Below are 20,354 nucleotides of genomic sequence, written 5' to 3'. Positions count from 1 at the left end.
CACACACGTTTCTGCTGGTTTCGACAGCTGTCGAAAGTTGCTTCATCGATAAAAACCTCAGCCCTCCAGATTTCAGGCGTCCATTCCTCGACAACCAAAGCAAACACGCGGCGCTGTTCTTTATGGGATTCTTCAAGGTATGTCTTCTCTGCTGCAGCTCTTTTGTGTATGCCTGCTTTGTAAGTTTGAGTCAGACGGCGTCCGGGGAAACTCAGCGTCAGAGTTACTGCATGCAAAAAAAAATTGCTGCAGCGCGCCTTGAGACGTGTTATCGCGGCGACGCAAACAATTGCAGCTCCTTCAGCGGCAATTGTTTGCGTTCCCGGCTGCCGACCAGCGCGGCGATAAAGGCGAATGTATTGTCATCAGTGTGGCGACACATGCTGAGATGCAGGCTATCTCAAACCAGGCTTTATAGGTAGGCGTCGCGCATGCAGCCAAAAGCGGCCCTTTCGAGCGCTCTAGACAGCCGTGCTGACGATTGTACAAGGGTAGAGAAATGAGAAGACTGTTATGAGGCATGTGCTACATATGAAGGCAGCCAGCAGATATTAAAAATGAACGAAATCATCAGGGATTGTGCTTTTTAACATTATGTGGTATTTTTAATGGGTACTTATTGGTACCAACCTTTCCTACTTGAAAAAAAATAGTTACAATGTGGGCGAAATAACGGCCAAAGGACAAGCATCAAATCCGAATTCATGAAATCGATGCTTTGTATAGGGTACGTGCGCTCTACTGACAAAGCTCTAGTAGCTCCTGTCTAAAATTGTACTTTCTAATCAATTTGCGTTTCGCGTAATCTAGCGTTTCATTGTTTACGAGCGCTCCCTCGACATTGCAGCGGAAGTAAAAGCGCAAGTGGCATGTCGAACGTCATCGTTCAGCAAAGGCTGAAGCAGTGCGAGAAACCTCTTAAAGGGAGACTGAAGCACTTTTTGCAAAAATTGGGCTTGCGGCGGCCCCTTAGAGTTTTTGATGCTGCAAACTCGAATATCGAACTAAAATTGGATAAAAACAATCGATAATTGTCGTTTTTAGCAGAAATACGCAGCCGGCGCCTCTGTGCACATCGCGGGTCGCGCGGCGCCTCTGATTGGCCGCGAAGACGTGACGACATTTCGAGGACGGGCGAAGCTGCCGATATGGCTCCTGTGCTGCGTAGGGCTGCGTTGCGTGCTGATTGCAGCTCTTCGCGGTGTTGTAAAAGCGATTATAGGGCACTTTTGACACTCACGTGAACATCGGTGTTTCACTGTATGTGTTCGTACCAGTTGCGTACACAAACGACGCAGTATCTCCGTGGCGGGGAGCGAAGGGCAGCCGGGAACGTCTACCGGGGTTTGAAACTTGCTCTGGTGCGTAGTACATCATTTTTCGAAGTTGCATGTCGTTATCGGCAAAAGCTTGACGACTGTCCGATAACTTTCTCGCGATAAGCCACTTCGCACAATGCCTTCCGGACTTTGAGGAAGATTCGGAAGGTCGTGACAGTGCGCCTGTAGTCCACTGAAACGACTAAACCGGAATGTGTTTGCTTTCGCTTGCCCTACGATGTTCTTGATCGTGCTGTGGCATGGTGTGTGAAAAGACCCGCGGCCACATTTTTCTCGCCTGGCAATAGCACAACGTACAAAGCGTTGCATGGAGTAGAAAGTATTATTTTGCTGCACAATTAATTGATTGTGCGTGATCTGAGTGCGTTCGTCTGCTGCGATGTGATTCGCAATATTGCTTTGGTTACGCTGGATAGCGGCATTTATACCCGAAGCTTGATGCAATGGAAAGGCGACTTCGCTAGCTCACATGTACTGCGCCAAGACTCGCTGCTGTCGGTAGGGGCCTCCCTTTCGAAAGGAGTCGTCCACAGTGCTCTCGTAGTTAGTTGTGCGTGCGCCCACCGGCACCATTCGCGAAAAAATGTCCGGTACGTGTCTGATGCCGGTACGCGATTTTTTCGCATGTAGGGTGGCACCCACTTGTGCATAACCGTATTTTCGCTCAAGCTGCAATATTACTCGTTCATAGCAGGTGTTTGTATGCATGCACGGAATTGAAGATGAGTACTTCTGTAGCATTTATTACCAGGTGCCAGAAATCGCTAGGAGAGACCTGCTCTGTGCGGCTACTGCGAAATTTATGATAGCCTTTGGTTTAACACAACAATTCTTGAAAAAAACAAACAGCAAATGCTCCACTAATGAGTGAGAAATTTGAATCAACCCTGGGGGAAATTTTAGCACTTGTCATTCACAGGCTATAGCGAAATGCAGTGTACTTGCTGTTTGGCTTATCTGAAAACAAATGAGAAACAGTCGACGCTTTCTACCAAGTTGTCTCCTGGATACAGTCTGAGAAAACCCCCTTTTTTATGTGTTCCTGCAGAGAGAGGTTTCTACAGAGGTGTGTGTTGTTTTCAGTGCTTGAGGTTTTTGCAAATTGAGAGCAAGAAAAAGGGCTGTTTGGAGTGAAGACTAATTTCAATTAGTTGGGTCTGCTAAGTTCTGGCAGGTTTTCTTGCAATCACTGTGCAGGAACCTGGCACTAATGTGATTGACATGAAGAAACCACATGGCAAAAAACCAGAATTTTATTCCGCTTTGAAGCCAGGAAAAAGTATTTGTGGTCCTCTAAAAATGTTAATAAGGTGCATTAACTTGCGAAGATTGGCAGAACATCTCTTACTATTCAGCGAGGTCACACAAGATAATTGTGTCCCAATACCAACCTGCAAGATAAGACAGCAGGAATTACACGGGTTGTAACTTCAGTCAATGACCACTGCCATTGAGCGGTCATGTACAAGCTGGCCGAGCGTTGTTCTGCTATAGGTAGTAGGCGACAGCCTCCTGGCATCCAGCATTTCAGTGACTGCTTGTGATGATCCACTACGTCAGCAGCAACAAAACAGTTAGGCACATGTTGAACCAATATCAAGTTGCATTTTACTACACTGAATAGCTGTATTGTGGCATTTATTGCCGCCGGTGCCAAGCAAGTATGTCTGAGTTAGCAAAACTTCATTCCTTTATGGGGAGTTGATGACGCTGCCCTAGAATTCTCGATCACATGAGGCTCTTCAGTATGACAGAAAAAAATAAGGCAGTTAGGCTGAACTAACACCAACTTGAAAGATGCAGCTGCAGGGACTAAAAAAATCATAGCTTCTACCGCTGAAAGAGTTCGCAAGTCCACTTCAATGAGATTTTAAGGCAGCTAAATTATTTTTTTAAATCTTGGGCATATATGCAAATATGAGGGCTCCATGCAGTAATTATACGCCAGCAGCATATGGATGCATGCACAGTAGACACTTGTTTAGGGAAATGAAATAAGAGAGAGGTCTGTTTGGCTTATCGAACACTTAGAAGGGCAAGCTAAAGCAATAAAACTCTAATCATGTCAGAATTGCTACTGCGGATAATAAAATAAATTAAACACTGTCACAGAAAAAATAAAAACCATTTTGGAAGCCTGTTGGCAATGAAAAACCTACTTGTGTCAAGGACAAAAAATCACCTCTGAATATCTGTAATTGGGGTGAAACTTTCCTTTGTAGTCTGCCCTGGCATCTAGCTGTCTCCCTAGTATGGCTTTGGATTGAGGTAGTAGGCCTGTTTGCAGTTCATGCATGGTTAAATGGTTGGGCATAGATATCCAACACTGGATACAATGATGGATACAATATCGTCCAACTAAATTTTGTGAAAAATTGAGGTACGTCTACAGTCTGGTGGAAAGTGCCGTAGTCGAGGGCCAACACACTGATCTCCTAGCTATAAATGTGCCTTGTGTCCATTTCTTCACCATCATTGCCCTTCCATTCAATAAGGCCCAAAAAATTGCAAAATGCTTACCGAAAAAATGCAGAGCAGAAAGGTGGCAAGAAAACGTTTTTTTTCTGCTTACCAAATGACTATTCCATGAAGCACACTAAGCAAAGTGATTAAGTCTTCTTTCGTGCTAGCCTGCAAATTATCGAGAAATGAGAAGCATAGTGCTTTTAAGATCATGCAGATACTGTCGTATAGCGTATGGTGTGTTCACCACAGTCTGTCGCTAGTAATATTTTCTAGAAGACAGCAATGGTTGCTAAATATGTGGTAGTAGTGCATTGGTTCTTCTTTCGTAATGGCAGATAAGAAGTATGGGAGATTTCAATCTTGAAAAAAATAAAATGAAGGGAGAGCCTCAGTCCAGCGACCAGCGTTCCAACAAGAGGACTGGCCTTTGTCAGGTCAAGTGCGGTCATCATTGCCAGCGGTTATATAGGCCCTTCACTCTAAGGAGGATGGACTGGGATTATGGTGAGGAGTGGAGTGAGGAGGGTGGGAAGATGGTGCACTTGGTCTTCGAACAGCTCTTGTCTGGCCATGGAGGCTGTCACCTACAGGTAGGAGAGAAGCAGGTTAATAGCCATACTGACATGAAGAGAATGCATAAACAGACCCCCTTTTTCAAAATATATGCAACAGAATCAAAATGAACAATGCCAATAAAAGAGCAAAAGTAAAAAAAGCTAAAAGAAAAAAATGCTATAAAGGAAAGGATAGAGGCGTTAAAGTGGTTATCAAGGTTGCATTCTTTTCTTTTATAATCTAAGCAATCCCGAGCATATACTGCACAGTGGTCTACATACTTTCTAGTGGATGCATGATTTTTCCTACTCTGCCTTCTTATGTTTAGTAATATCTCTTTTTCTTTTTTTTGACGAACCAAACATTTTAGTGACTAGTTTTCTCTAATTAAAGTATACGGTGCATGTCATCACATCCTTTGCTGTACATTTTTACCTGTCACAATGGCTATCAAGCCACATTCAGATTTGGGACATGTGGTAAACCCCATACTACTTACCAGTATTTTCTCTGCAGATGGTATAAACTTATCATTGTCTGTTGAACCTTGACTTTCTTTTCTCGACCAGGTTCTCTTTTTGAGCCTTTGGAAAACTGCTGCTGAGTGGTGGACGAGATTCTGGAGCAGTTTTCCTCTCCTGAGGCTGCATGCTCTGAGCCATGGCCACAACCTTGTCGAGGAGGCGTTTGACGTAGCCTGTGTGAGCATTTCATCTTGTAGCTTGTGCAATATTCACTTTCTTCGTGATCAAATAAACTAGGTGGTGCAAGCTTACCATGAGTGGGTGGCTCCTTTACTGGACCAGCTGTTGGGTCACCACCTACTGCCTTTGGGTAACGCACACACCATCGAAGTGTGACATCCTTTGTGCGTGCCTGACCACGTCCACTGTTCTCGTTGTAGTGAAGTACAGCAAGTTGGGTCCTGAAAAAGTTGCACAGGACAGTATGAAAACGTGTTACCTTGTAATATATGTAAACAGTCCAACTGTAAAGATCGTGTGACAAAAGAAGGTCGCTGATGGGCGTTGAGCACACCATGCTAGCAATTAGTTCTTGAAAGCACCATGAGCACGCGTGATGAAAATACTGAAGGAGCAAAGTACTACTTTTGAAGAGCTATGAGAGCAAAGCATCGCCTCAGTTGCCGGGCGGATTCAAAATGAAAATGCAGTGCTTGCATGGTGAACACAGCCGAAACTCTAAATGCCCACAAAGTGTCGGCATGTAAAATCCCTTCCGATTCGGTCGACTGTGTTTTTAATTTCTGTTTAGACGACATAAGAAATGATGCAACTATCGACAATTTCAGTAAGTGTAATTTAAGATGGGCACCTGTTCATATAGTTGTGCCACGTGCCTACATGCCTTTCACTTTATCTGCAGATGCATGTCTAACATTTGTTTTGTTTAACACAATTGTTTTGTGATATCGATGGTTTCTGACTGTAAATGTAGAGAATAGAAAACAACAGCTTACGTGGCCCTCATTCCCAAATACGAATAATGGTAGGTCTTCGGTGCAAAATACACTAGAAGGCTATGAAAAGCCTCTAATCCATAGGCTTGATGTCTAGTAGATAGCCGCGGCATGTCTTGCAGAAGGGCCTTAGAATTTGAAATGTCTTGAAGCTTCTGGAAAGCTTTTGATTCTAAAAAGAAACGGCCATTATTATCTCTTTGTAAAGCTCTAAGTGTGCGGCTTGCTGTATGCTTTGCATCAACCAGTTAAAAAGTGTTTCAGTACACTTGTAAATAAACGTTTGCTCAGTAATGCACATCTTATAAGTTTCGATAGTTTTAATAAACATTGGTATTTGAGGTGCACTGTAATAAATGGTATGGAAGAAACTGAAACAGCCATTATTTACTTAGCTCATGAAGCTTTTTATTGAAATTCTGCTGCACTACACAGGCTGCTGAAATCTTGGAATCCAGTCTATTACCTCAACAACCATAGGTTTCCAGCCTCTCCATTGCATTCCCTGCCATTTCTTCTTTATTTCTACTAGGATATCATTAACTCGTTTGTTCACTTACCCACTCTGCTCTCTTCATATCATAATGTTACACTTTTCAGTTTCACAGCTTCCAACATTGTAATCAATCTAAGTTCAACTTTTTTTGCTAATTTTGTTTCTGCACCATAAGTGAGTACTGGTAAGATACAGCTGTTGTACAATTTCCTCTTGAGCGATACTGGTAAATTACCATTCATGATTTCAGCATACTTGTTAAATGCACTGGTCCTTATTCTTCTTATCCTGTTTCTTTCACTCTCATGGTCTGGATCTGCGGTTATTACCTACACTTCCCACTTTTAATGCTTTGCTGCCTATCTTAAACCACTGCTCGCTTCAGAGACTGTTGGACGTTACTAAAGTTCTATGCATAAAGTGTTTAGACCCACTGTTCTGCTTTGCCTGTCGAGGTCATCGATAATGCTTTGCAGTTTGTTCGAGTTCATTTTTTGAAAGCACTAAAACAAAACGGACAAAGAAGGAACACACATGGGTAAACGCTCATCCCTGTCTGTTTCTTCTTTGTCCATGTCGTTTTAGCGCTTTCGAAAAATGACAAACATGCACCAACTAGCCCGATTTGCCACTGTTCTGGAGTTCCGAGTTCTTTAGCAAGGCAACGTGATCACCAAATTTCATTAACTCTTATCGCCAGTTCTTCTCCTTTGAGGTCTGTGAATACTTAATGTAAACACGCAGTGAATAGTAGTCTAGAGATTATGTCTCCCTACCTGTAATCCTCTCTTATTGTAATTTTATTATTTTATATATCAAACCTAGATGTGCCTAATTATGCTTTACTAGGGCCTTTCACATATTTTCATTACAAAATGTAACATACTTTCTCTGAGCTACTGCTTGGGTTCATTGTGAACGTGCAAGCACGTGGGGAACGATGCCTGGTCGTGTGTGTGGATGTCCCTTATGTGGTTAAGAAGTGACAGCCATTTGGGCACAATGAGTTCTGCTTTGCCTTCGCTAGATGCTGCCGCCCAATACAGATGGTTGCACGCAGACTTAATCCCGGGTGCAAGTTCCTTGCAGTTATTTTGTTTTGCAGCTGTGTGCAGTTTCTTGGTGATACCTAAAATGCATGCAAAAAAAATAGAACTAATGTAATATATTCCATAAATATGCTGAAAATAACATTTTATCAGCCACCGTAAAGCCACAGCTGCTAGATAGATACCTTTTGCCATGCGCCACACGTCGAACTCATGGGTGATTGCAGCTTTGTTGTTGCGGAGAAAGCACTTGATCTGTGTATGACGGTCGGTCACCAGCACTGCTACCTTGATGCTCTCACTCTCCAGAAAAGCAAGGCCTTGTTTCATGCCTTCTAACTCCATGCGACAGCTCCCGCCAGCATCATTGGACTGTGGAAGGATAATGGCAAAGGATATTGAGTGATGTGCAGTGTGTCTACCAATTAAAAAAAAAAGACTGCATGTATTGAGGTCTCTCCTTCCCAGCTGTAACTATTTTTGAGAAAATAAATTTTTGTATTTCTAACAATGGCAGTGCTGTGCTGATGCTTCATCTACCAGCACGGGGATTCAAGGCTAAGCCAATGATAATGCATGTGCTGTAGAAAGAAGTCATATTATTTAAATGTTGCGTTACAGTTCATTTGGCGGCATTAGTGAGCTATAGAAATTTACAGAACGTTGTTGTAGCAAAGTGGAAACGCACCTGCACGATTTCAAAATGCAAGACTTTGTGGCGTTCAACGTCCATCAGAGTATACGTGCCATATTTAGCACTAAATCTTGGTGAGTCAGCCCGCCCATCTCCAGCAAGGTTCACCTGCTGGCCTTGCAGCTCTTGCAGCAGACTTTTCTGCTCTTCTTTCGAAACCTGAAAAAAAAAACGGTGCACATTGAACCTTGACCATGCAAAGAAAGCTGGAAACTTCTTCACAGTGACTCCTTACCTTTCAATTGCAGGCCACAGATATGAACGCTGGATTGCAAAAAAATGCCCTGTTGCTCACAACCGGTACACCAATTGAAGCCAGCATTCTCAGTGTAGCTGTTGGATTGCATCCAGAGAAGAGAACTGCTGCGCAAAGCTGCAGGTTGAGCATCGGCTGCTGTTTTTCGACGTCCTGATTACACCAGTAAACGAAATGGCCAGATGCACACTCCCCATAAACTTCTAGGAGTGTGCCTTAACACTCGAATCTGACTGTACGATGTGCGAGGCACTCTGTGCACAGCTGGAAAAGCTTCCAAAGGTACTTCTCCTGCACCAACAAAAATTTTGTTGCCGGGTTCATCTCGGGAGTTTCCGACACATCCCTGCCTGGAAGAGAATGGGCAAATTTTCTATCGCACTGGACAGCCTAAACACGCTACCTTGCATGAAAAACATTAGGAGTGAATGTTTATGGCACCAGAGTAAAAGTAAGGCAAACAGGTTTTTATCATACTGTTAATAAATCGCATGCTTCTCTTCAAATTCTTCGCATGGACTGTAGTCCTCATCATCGTAGATCTCATCTCCACCTTCGTCTTCTGTGCTGTCATCATTTTCAATGGCCTCTCTTTGGATTGGCATGGTAGTTTGAGTGGCTACATTTATCATGGGGCTGCCAACCTGAATGCCTAAAAATCATGTGATATGTGCAGCTGCATTTATTAGTTGTTACCACTGCACGCAACATAGAATATGCAGAAATTTTAGTACAACTGAAAACCTCTATATAACGCTTTGCCCTCTTCTCCGTCATTGTACAAATGCATGCATCAAAAATGCACGCTGATTTTGGAGGCACATACCGATAGATACAGTGTGTGGTTTTGTCTGAGAGTGGTGTGATGCCATGCTTCGTTTCACACATGCCTGCACAGCTGTGCTTTTGGTCGTTGGCCGCATCGTTGCTTGGACAGACTTGTGTCTTCCTTCACAAGACTCTGTCAGTTTGACCTCCAGCGTTACATCATGTGCTGATCTACAATAATGAGCAGGTTATCATATAATGTGTAAGGCGTCAATGCCTTGCATTACTCTGCTTGCTGAAGATTGGTTATTACCAGTGAGAGCGAGGATACTTAGTGAATTTTCCACGCCGAAGTTTTCATGTGGCATTGCACAGAGATCTGCTCCAGCTTCTGTTGTGACATCTGCAGCACAGACTGAGACATGATTTGATGCACAGTATAGGCATGCACAACTAAATGTTCAGACTAAATGTAGCGTCATTACCTGTAGAGCTAGCAGAGGGATTGCCCAATCTTGGATCAAGTTTTTCCACGCTTGATCCTTCTCCAAGCAGTTCTGCAAGGACCTGAAAGGATAAAAAGCGTACTGAATTACTGAATTGCTCTTTACTGAAAATTTTTCTATCGAAAGCAAGAAAACCGCGTATGTAAAGTCGTTCTCGGCTGTTTGGTGATCATCGAAATGTATGTTTACCTCGTAAGAATACTATGACGCTTGCCGACTTATCGAATTTGCATAACCACATAGGAATTGGACAGATTTAAAAAGTGTGAAGCTATCGGTTAGGGACATAGGGGAATAGCGAGGAACCAGTGCGCATGCGCAGGACAATTACCATTATAATTGCCCGTCCCGTCTGCACGCGAGGAATCATCAGCAGTGTTTCATTGATGAGTTAAGTGACGTTTAGCGCAGGGGTCTCTATAGCATATCCCCTTGCGCAAGAAAAGGAAACCCGAGTACAGCCGCGCGGCGCTGTGCCCGTACCTTCGCGGGATTGCTCTCCGCGTGCGCTACTTGCGGTCAACGCTTCATGCAAAGCTCCACACGCAAATGAGACCAGAATTGCCGCAGAGTAAGGAATTTAAAATCGGAAGTAGAAGCACTCACTTCATGTTTCCTTCTTTTAGCAAATGCACTTCTTGGCGGTGGTGGCATGCTTCTTTTGTGCAAAAATAGCGAAGGAACCGCGTCATGGTTCAGCCGTGCCCATTTGACAGAAACCCCTATAGCGATCGCATTAGGGACAAGCTCTGCACGTAGTCGCTGTCACGAAAGTGCTTCGAGCAGAGTACGCTTGCTTTGGTCGGCTTGAAATTCTCCTTCTTCACAGCAACGACCCACTGCGCTGCGAGCTTTTGATCTTTCGGGAAGGTGTGGAAGACGACATCGTCGTGGCCGTAGGTGCTCGTACACCCGAACGCACAGCAGTACCTCATGTTAGATCGGCTGCACGTGGTCGGATGCTGAAAACTTGGCTGAAACACTTTGGGATTACGACCACAACGCAGGCAGCACGAGGAACAACGCGCGCTGAAAGCACGTTCAGGTGACTTGGAGAGTCTCCGGCTCCTCATAATGACGTCACAGGCGCCGACAAGGAGGAGGTTTTCCTCTCTGCTGTTCTCTCCTGCGCTCTCTCGGGACGCGGGAGATTTGAACGGCGCGCATTCAATCTGTGATTGTGGCGGTGCTTTTGTAACAACTGAAAAATTAACTTCACAAGCATGATCAACAATGAGTATACTTCAAAATCCTAAAAGGTTAGCAGATTTCAAAACCGCCTCAGTCTCCCTTTAAGGTTTCTGTGACAAAGCTGGCAAGAGCAGAGGTTTTTTTCAAATTATTGAGCAAATATATCGAAATGAGGTGCGCGTTCGGACATGCCTATGAATAAGGTGAACAGCCTTTGAAACTGAATGCATTTTATTCTGTGGTGTTCATATGTGGCTAGTTTCCAGAAGAGCGTCATTACATGTGAGGACCATGAATTGCTGCGAATGCTGTATGGCATCCGCATTTATCATTCCACGCATTAGTCCGTATGTTTTGTTTTCCTCCTTGGAAGCTCAATATTGTAATTGACCAATGAGCTGAGTTGCACCATCATCAATGACTGAAGCATTGGAGATTGATGCCTTTCGCACTTTGGATTTCTTGACAAAAATCTTTTGAAACTGATGTTAAAGATTGCATAAATTTGCGTTGTTGCGGTGCTCACGTGGTGAAGATGGTGTACTGGATGGTGCGCTCAGCTGCAAAATATTAAGCGTCGCAGTTGAATTCGCGCTAAAGGCATGTTTTTTTCACCTGTAAGTTTTTTCATATGATATGACATCTGTTTTTCAGTCCTATGTTTTCAGTAAGCTTTTCTCTCCTCGCCTAATCACATATGATAAGACACCTACATCATATGCGCCTGGAATAGACCTGGCACGTAAGATACATATACAAGATATTTTTAAAATATGTTGTCATTTCCGGGATGGCCCTGGCTTGTGCTGCGCTATTCCAACATACAAGGAAGGTCTTGTCTGTGTCTGACTATGGCAGCGCCACCTCTAGCCGTCGCTGTACTTGGACTCCCTTACGGGGCAGAGGGGAGAATTTCTCTCTGCAAAGCCCGCGAAGATGCGCAGCTTGTTAACCGAGAGATCACTAGCTAGATTCAATGTACGGATCGGTCCAGCTATTGATAAAGTGGAAGTCACCTGTGTATATGTCACAGACGTTCCCTTTGCTTTGGTGGGGAGTGCGTGGCTCACGGTAGGGCAGCGCGATACGCGTGGCCGTCATCACTCCAATGAAATCTTAATAGACGCTTCGTCTGCAGTTCGGTTGTTATCGGTCCATTTTGGTCATCAGTCTTCCGGCCGCCAGCAAGCTGCTCGATGCGCTCCTGGCGCAGAAAGCATGCGTAGGCAAACTGGTGATACTGGCGAGTGACTGAGGCTCCCAATAGAGAACGGCAGAATTACAAAACAGCCAGTTTGTTGTTCGGCAGTTGACGCAATTGGAACGAACTGCACTCAGACCGCCTGTAGCTGCACTTCACCCCGCTTTCAAGACGAAAAGAGGAGCAGACGGTTCTTGAGCCAAGAACAACTTGACCTCTTGTAGTACATCTTTGAGTGTAAATTTGCCTATAACTGGCGAGGCTAACGATGTTCAGACTAGAAGGTGCCAGGCTAGAAGGGCTGGTGTAGGAGCTTATTCATTTGCAGAGAACAGTCCATGTCGCCCCCGCGCTCTAGTTGTTCGGGAATTATTCCTGCAGTTCTTTTCTTAGAGTGCATACGGCCTTCTAAACAGCTTTCTAAACATATCATTACGGTGCTTTCATCCCTTCCTATCGAAAAATCTCGTAATTGTGTCAATCGTGTCTAGCTCATACGGGATGTTGGTACATGCTTAATTTGTTTTCACATATACCATACGTGCCTATGTATGCTATACGTGTCAGATGTGTCACGTATAGAATATTAATAATGCGAAAGCAGTAGAACGCTATGTAGACAAGGGCTCGTCCTCAAAACGTGTGCGCTGCATCGGCGTCATTCTCATAAAAAGTAGAATCAATCATAGAGGTTGTGATGATAATGCTAAAAAATTTTGGTACCGATAGAACGGCTAGTTAATTAATTATGTCTAAAATGTCGAAAAACCACCGAAATAACACGGACATTGAAATTAGTTCATATGAGAATCATATGTGACAAATATGTGCGTTTACACGATGCACGCATCTTGAGATAAATCCTTTATATTGACTGCATGCGACTTCATACGAAACAAATCAGGGACTCATATATCTAGCATGCAAAACATGAATTCCTACCAGAGACATACTAATTGGTGTGATATTTTTGGATAGAATTCCTCTTTGTAAAAATGAATGACCTTTGTTTCAGAGGCACAAGTACGTCCTAAATGTGGCTTCTGGCGCACTTGTTTGGCATCTGGTAGGAAGGGAGCCCGTCTTGAGTACAGTGTTGGCGGCGCTGGCTGGAGAACATGGCTATCAGTTCGCTGGTGCACGTTTTCCACGATTTCAATAAAGCTTCATTACTCTTTATCAATACTTCACTGTTGGGTAGGGGGAATCATGTTGTACATGCATTCGTCGCGTGCCCACAACCTGGGGCGAAGTATTTGTTCGTAGTTATTGATAAGACTTCAACGTAGTTAAGGCCGTCGCCATGAATCGTGGCAATAATCATAGCAATGACGGGGGAACAAATCATCCGATGCATGCTCAACATTTCGCGCTATAGCACTTGAAAATTAGCGCAAAAAGGTCACACTCCAATTCTTAGGTTCCCCTGGTCTGATTTTCAAAGGTTCGCCTAACTGAAGCCGGTATGGCTAACCCTAACCTCCACCATGGCCTCCAAAAACACCGGTTGGCCAGGAGTCATTACTGTGGCTTTTCTTGCAGGGTGTGGTGAGGAGCGCCAGTAGATATGCGTTATTCAGCCTCTTCAATAATGCTATGGATTGACGTAAACAAAGGGCAGAGTAGCAGTGTAAATGTTGACCGGGCAGTATGCATGCCTTCGCAAGAATCAACTGCCGCTGTCGTCGCTGGAAGTTGCCCTTGGTTTTCAAGGCCTTGAAGCGCTATAAGAATTAGCCGGAGTATCACTGATGTATCACGTGCAAATGCGCCGTGACGTAAATTGCGACGCCAGAGGGGCACCTTTAGAACGAGGTGGCGCAAATCCCAGAGATATATGAACAATTATTTCGGGACTCGCCTGAAAAAATTTTTGGCAAATGACTCCGGTCAAATTTGGAGGTCGCCATCGGGTTGGGCACGATCAATTATGGTTGAACAGAGATAGACCGAGGTCGGATTTTGGGGCGACACGGGACAAATTTGGGAGTGGCCATTACGTCTGGCACAATCAGTTAAGCCTGCACAACGAATTTGGTAAATTTGTGGTGGTGGCCAAAGCGAAATTTTGGTAAAGGTTGCGCTAAATTTGGAGGTCACCATCATGCAGGGCATGCTAAATTATGGTGGACACAGATTCTGATCATAACCTTCCAAGGTCAAATTTTGAGGGTCGCCTCGGCCGAATTTTCAAATTTCTGAAAATGATGTGGGCCAAATTTCGTGGTCGCTACCGGTTCTAGCCGTGTAAAATATGTTTCGATGTTGATTTCGTTCCAAATCGGCAAGAGTAAAATTTCAGAGGTAGGTCGGGCCAAACTTGGTTAATGTCTGGGACAAATTGAGAGGACACCGTTGTGTCAGTCACGCACAATTCAGGTTGGACATCGATTTTTGCTCAAGTCCGCCATGGTCAAATTTTGTGGATGGCCTGTGACAAATTCTTGCGGCTTGGCGTCAAGTTGTTATGGCATCGAGCGATGCACAGGCAAGATGCACTAGCAAAATTTCTGCTCGGCTCTGACGCTCGTATGAGTGATCTCAAGCAGAAAAAACGCCTTAGGTATCCTTTCCTAGGATATGCTAGGTGCCATCGTTGATCCCCGTCTGCGTACCCTGTTACGTGAATTTTATTGTTCTGTCTCACATGATGTGAGATCATGCCAATTTGATTTTTAATATATCACCAAGCCATCAATTTCACCACATAAGCTAAGTTAACACCAATTGTGCGTTCTCGTGTTACGTGAATTTTATTGTTCGGTCTCACATGAGGTGTCGCATGTCAAATTGATTTTTAACTTATCATCAAGCTGTCAATTTGACCACATAGACTAAGTTAACACCAATTGTGCGTTTAGGATATGCGAAACTATCTTTTACGCGAGTTTTCGTGGTTGAACTCGATTGTTTTCCTGGGTTACATTTAGAAACCAACGCCTCATTTATTGTAATATGTTGTCATATATTTTATGTCTGAAATAACTACGGGCTCTGATGATTACTATGATACTGAGAACATGAATTATTGCAAATTTGCCTATTCTGTTCTTAACACAACCAACTTTAGGTGGAACATGCTTGTCATGGTTATGTTTCAGCCAACTGTTGCTTCAAAATCAGACTGAAATCAAATCGTCAACCTCAGTATTATCTTACAACAGTTCCTTCACATTGCGCTGTATTATGATGAATGTGAAGTGTCGCAAACAAACCTTACCTGAGCTAGCAGCAGCCAATGCAAAGACAAAAATAACCATGATTCCGAGAAGAGCCAGAGCGCTGAGCAGTATCATGTATACCAGGGAGGTCTGCACGTCGTCCTCGCTGTCTTTTTCTATGAACCTGTGCAAAGTTAAAAAATAGGTGACTTTAAAGGCACTTAATGAACAGCAATTATCATAACGCTAAAAAAAGTTTTCCGACGACTTAGGAAATACCTGATAAAATTTTCTTCCTTTAACTGAAGATGAGATCGTTCAGGAATACACTCTATCGCAATAAATCACGTTCCTTTTTGGTTTCATCGAGAACAAGGATGAACAAAAGAGGTGTTTTACGCTTTACTTGTAACCGACGAGACCAACTCTATTTTACGCATTATTTGTAACCGACGAGACCCACTGAAATATTTTAAACTAGTTGCCTAAACGATAACGCCACAATGCATTCCGAAAAAAATGTTTTCTATGGAATGCCTGAAAGTGTAGCGTATACAGTTGGTTACGGTTGACTTGTCTACTATAAAAAAAACTGGAGAGGCCACTTAAGCTCCGCCTTAACTGTACGACGCGATAGCTTTAGTGGGATAACGATTATATATGCGGAATTGGTCATCATCAACTTGACATTGATTCAGTCTTATACTTCTCATGCAACACTTAATAATAATAATATTAATAATAATTGGTTTTTGGTGGAAAGGAAATGGCGCAGTATCTGTCTCATATATCGTTGGACACCTGAACCGCGCCGTAAGAAAAGGGATAAAGGAGGGAGTGAAAGAAGAGAGGAACAAATAGGTCCGTAGTGGAGGGCTCCGGAATAATTTCGACCACCTGGGGATCTTTAACGTGCACTGACATCGTACAGCACACGGGCGCCTTGGCGTTCTTCCTCCATAAAAACGCAGCCGCCGCGGTCGGGTTCGAACCCGGGAACTCCGGATCAGTAGTCGAGCGCCCTATCCACTGAGCCACCGCGGCGGGGCAACAACACATGGCGCAGTGGTGTAATATTTAGGCGATTGTCCTGCGACGGCAGATACTGTCATCGATAGAGCTTCTGCCACTAATGTTGCTCCTTCTCAGAAACTTCTCAACAAAATTCAATATTTTAGCTACCAACTGTCAGGGTGGTCGATTTGTTCATCGTCTCTGATGGGCCGGTTGTGATGCCTTAATAAAGTGAGGTGACCTAGTCTGCCCACCTATGTTGCTTCTGTGGGGATTTTTCACTCACAACGGCGATTCCGACTACAACGACGCCGAATTTTCTGTACAACGGGACTCTTAACGCGATCGTCCTAAGATTACAGTTATGTGGTAATATCTTTAAAGGGAAGCTGAAACGGTTTTCAAATCGCGTGGAACGCTGTGGTCGGGAAGAAAGGACCTTGAATTTCGTGTGCGTAAATTTTTTCCCGATTCTATCCGCAAACAGAGCTGCAATCGCTACTTAAAAACCCTCCGCCGACACACCCTCGTCGCTTCCGGAAGCGCCGGGTGGGGGGACGGCAAAGAGGGAGAACTGGCGGAAGTGACGCCATTCACGGAGAGTCGGCCGGCCGTCCGGCTGCGCGAGCTTCGCTGCGGCGCGCGCATTGGCTGCGAACCACTGATCAACGTAATCTTCTGTCAGTGCCGTTCACTTTCTCTGATTCAGGCGTTCTGTGCAATGCTTGAAGCCTACATGTATATAAACAAGTTTTGGCATGTCACTTCTTTCGAACAGCGCTCAGAACACAGCTTGGTAGAATCCTTCGTTTGTTCTCCCCCCAGCCTCTTCCACGTTCACCAGACAATCTGGTGGTGCGCAGCATGCCGAAACTGCCTGCACAAAATATGTGCATCAATATTTCTCTTTTCGTAATATTACTTTCTTGTTTGTAAACTCTTTGCCTTTTTCAGCTGGTTCACATCCATGCTGAGCCAAGGCCACTTCCAGCACTGTCTTTGAGGCACAGTTTTGAATTCATTTGAGCTGGTTACGCACTTTGCCTCTTTTTGCTTTTTCCTGATTGCTTGTACCTCGTGGCACCACAAGCAATTCTCTTAATCTTTCATCAGCGTGCAGCACCCCTAGCTGCACCTAACTGAGCAAAACAGCGATTATGTAAGCCTAGTATACTTAAGCAAAGCAAACATTTGCATTCATGAGCGCTTGGTAATGGCTGCCGATCGACAATGGCGCCATAATTCGTGCTCATTTGTCCTTGAGTCAGAACGGCAAAGTTGTCTAGCCGCGGTACGCATACATGCATATCATCCACAAGTAATTCTGCTGGTTATCTCGATGCGCAACAGCAGCAATTATATCTCGCAGCACACTAGTTTTGATGAGAAGCACTGCGAGCTCCGAAACGCAGCCATAATTATTGTTCAAAAGCGTGTTCAGCATGCAAAAAAAACAACGTACGGGGGTAAGTGCAGAAGTTTCATCGTTGAACAGTAGCCCGAACATGCGACAGAAGGAAAGCGCAGACGGAAGCTTCCTCCCGGTCACCTCGTCTCTTCGCGCTGCGGTACAGCAGTGCACCTACTCCAACTCATCCAGTTTGGCATTCTTTGTAGTCCTTAAAGGCCTTCGGTAGTAATTAGGCAAGTAACTATAAATAAATGAACAAACAAATGCTTTACCTCGCGCGACTCGTGTAAGCTTCCCGGTGATCTTAATTAGATCATATTTACAGGCGTTACAAGAAGTTGGTCAAGATAAAAAAAACAGCGAAAAAAAGACGCAGCTAATGCCAGGAGAAGACACACACAGACTAGCTATCGCCGCAAAGATGTTGGTGGTCAGGTTTTTATGCAGCAGCGGTAGACAACAACGTTTCGGTGAAATTTCATTTTTTTAATTGCCACTTGCACATGCACCTACACAAAAGAAATGCACCCGCAAGCACCTACGCAAAACATACGTATCAGTCGAGATTTGGCTTTCGTGTTACCCTGGTAGAACGTGAAAGGCCCATTCTGGGTTAAGGAAATTTCCGGCTTGCAGGCACCGCCATGCGGTCGCTTCTTTATTACTTCGCTTTTTATCCGGTGGTGGCACCAGTTTTCTATTTAGTCTGTAGTTCTCAACGATTTCGGATTAGGTTTGCGCGCGCTCGTCCAGGTTCCGACAGTCCGGCGGTTTCACAATTACCCGGAACCAAAGAATATGGGATGCGCTGACTACCCCGGAGTCGACGTGGATATCGACAGCAGAGAAAGTTGGGAAGCCCTGCTGCGCCACGAAGAACCTGCTCGGCAGAAACAAGCCAATCCGCCCTGCGTCTGAGGCCGCGAATAGATCAAATCTCTTTGTTGCCTTTAGTCACGGAGGCTCCGGCCCCCGTCCTCCAGGCCTGCGTGCCAGGGGCGGTGAGTAGTAAGGGGTCTCCATTTCCGGTGGAAATAAAATCTGTCATCCACCCATCCACCCAGCCAGTCGAGATTTCCAACACGTGAAAATGTCGCGAATTGACTTTCGTTGCCCGCGCACTCCGCGGCGTCGTTGATTCCGTTGATTCCGCCGTTTTCTGAAGCTGCTGATGGCTCGAAAATGCATGGTGAAAGTCCAAACTGTTCAACACTGCTTGAATTAACCATAATTTCTAAAACGTAGTCCTTAAAAGCCAGCTGAAGCAACGCGCTACGCAGCAACGCCGTCGGTGCCGGCAGCTGATCCCCGTGGATGACGTCACGACAGTCCCGTCCAATCGCGGGCAAGAGCGGCGTTCGCTCGGCGCCCTGAGGCGACGGGGCGCGTTTTCTTCTAAAGAACAGCTTTTTGCGTTTATTTCCCCTCTTTCTGAGTGAGATATTCTTTTTCAGCGGACCAAAAGCTATAAAATGACGTAGAGAACTGATTTTTTTCGAAAAGGCCTTCAGCTTTTCTTTAAGCAATGGAAATCCGCAATTTTCAACCTATCAAAACTCACCTTTCTCTGTTTACTCACTGAGCTTCGGTTTCGACAAACTAACTTAGATTTTAAGAAGCCAGAACGAACGACAATGCCATCGCATGGGCGCATAAAATCTCTCAATAGGACACGTTGCACAGCAATCCGAAGCCGACTGGCCTACCAGAACATGAGTGCGGCTCCCCACAAGCCTTAAAATGTTTTTCCTCAGGGAAGTAGCGGTGGTAAGCGATGGTCTGATTGCCGTATGTGCGCGGTTGTTATGGTACTAAAGAGTCCGCTTGCGCTCTCTGGACAAGCCACCATCGCCTATGACGATCCGCTGACAGGCGAGGCCGCGTATATCGAAATTGCTGTTAATGTTACCGTAGCCAGAAAAACTAAAACAGACAAGAAATAATTGGCGGTGGTTTAGCTCTGGTTAAACCGGGAGTGACGCGGTAGCTACAGCTGGCCGAGTTAAATTTCGTCACGTGACATATCACATGACGAACCACGTGATCAGCCAAGGCACCGCGCCCCCGGCAGCTACTTCGCACCACGTTACCAACCACGTGACACTGTGACACGTGGCAGCGTAGCGGCGCAGCCACAGGGTGGCGGCGTCGCCACTCTGAAGGCTCGAAATGCTGCCGTAATGTAGCTATCGTTACAAAAAGATTCAAAAGGATGCACAGCATTTACAAGACACCGCCTGCGTGCGTATTATCGACGCAGAAACGTCCACGCAATATCGAAGCTTCACAATGTATATCTTCCCTTGAACCAGCTATTATGCACAAAAGCAATGAACGCTACGATGCCTGTAACAGTTACAGTTAAGAGCGTGGTCGCGTTTTTGTCAGAGCGAGTTGTCTGTAGGTAGTGTACTATGTTACGAAGTAAAAGAGAAGAAACGCTGCTGCGGCCAAACCAGCACAAGTCCATTTGTCGCCGGCTTTGTGCTTTGCCTATCCGCTCCCTGCACCGCGCACGTGGCGCTGCCATTGTTGCGACCGCACATAGAAACCGGTTCTCTCAGCCATTTAATCAGAAACAGGTGCCCATGTTTTTAAAGGATTGTAAGGGCGTTTTTGGTATATAATATTGCTCGTTTGGGTGCTGTTTTCTTACCTCGGATGAATGACGCACGCCACGGGTGGCTTTAATAAGGCGCGGAACCTAAAGCCTATTTGCGTGGACAGATGGACTGGAAAAGCTGTTTGGGTCCGCTTAAACTGTGC

General features: G+C 44.9%; 1 protein-coding gene across 1 annotated transcript in view; it reads right to left on the bottom strand.

The window, feature by feature from the left end:
* The window catches only part of LOC144129564 (uncharacterized), a 920,144-nt gene that overhangs the window by 824,124 nt on the left and 75,666 nt on the right, over positions 1 to 20,354 (bottom strand). Inside the window, exon 3 of the mRNA XM_077663706.1 lies at positions 15,223 to 15,347. Within this exon, the coding sequence (XP_077519832.1) occupies positions 15,223 to 15,347 (125 nt within the window). The remainder of the gene's footprint in view (positions 1 to 15,222; positions 15,348 to 20,354) is intronic.

Source organism: Amblyomma americanum, chromosome 4 (assembly GCF_052857255.1).
Source record: "Amblyomma americanum isolate KBUSLIRL-KWMA chromosome 4, ASM5285725v1, whole genome shotgun sequence".
NCBI lineage: Eukaryota > Metazoa > Arthropoda > Arachnida > Ixodida > Ixodidae > Amblyomma > Amblyomma americanum.
This window is presented reverse-complemented; position numbering and strand designations above follow the sequence as displayed.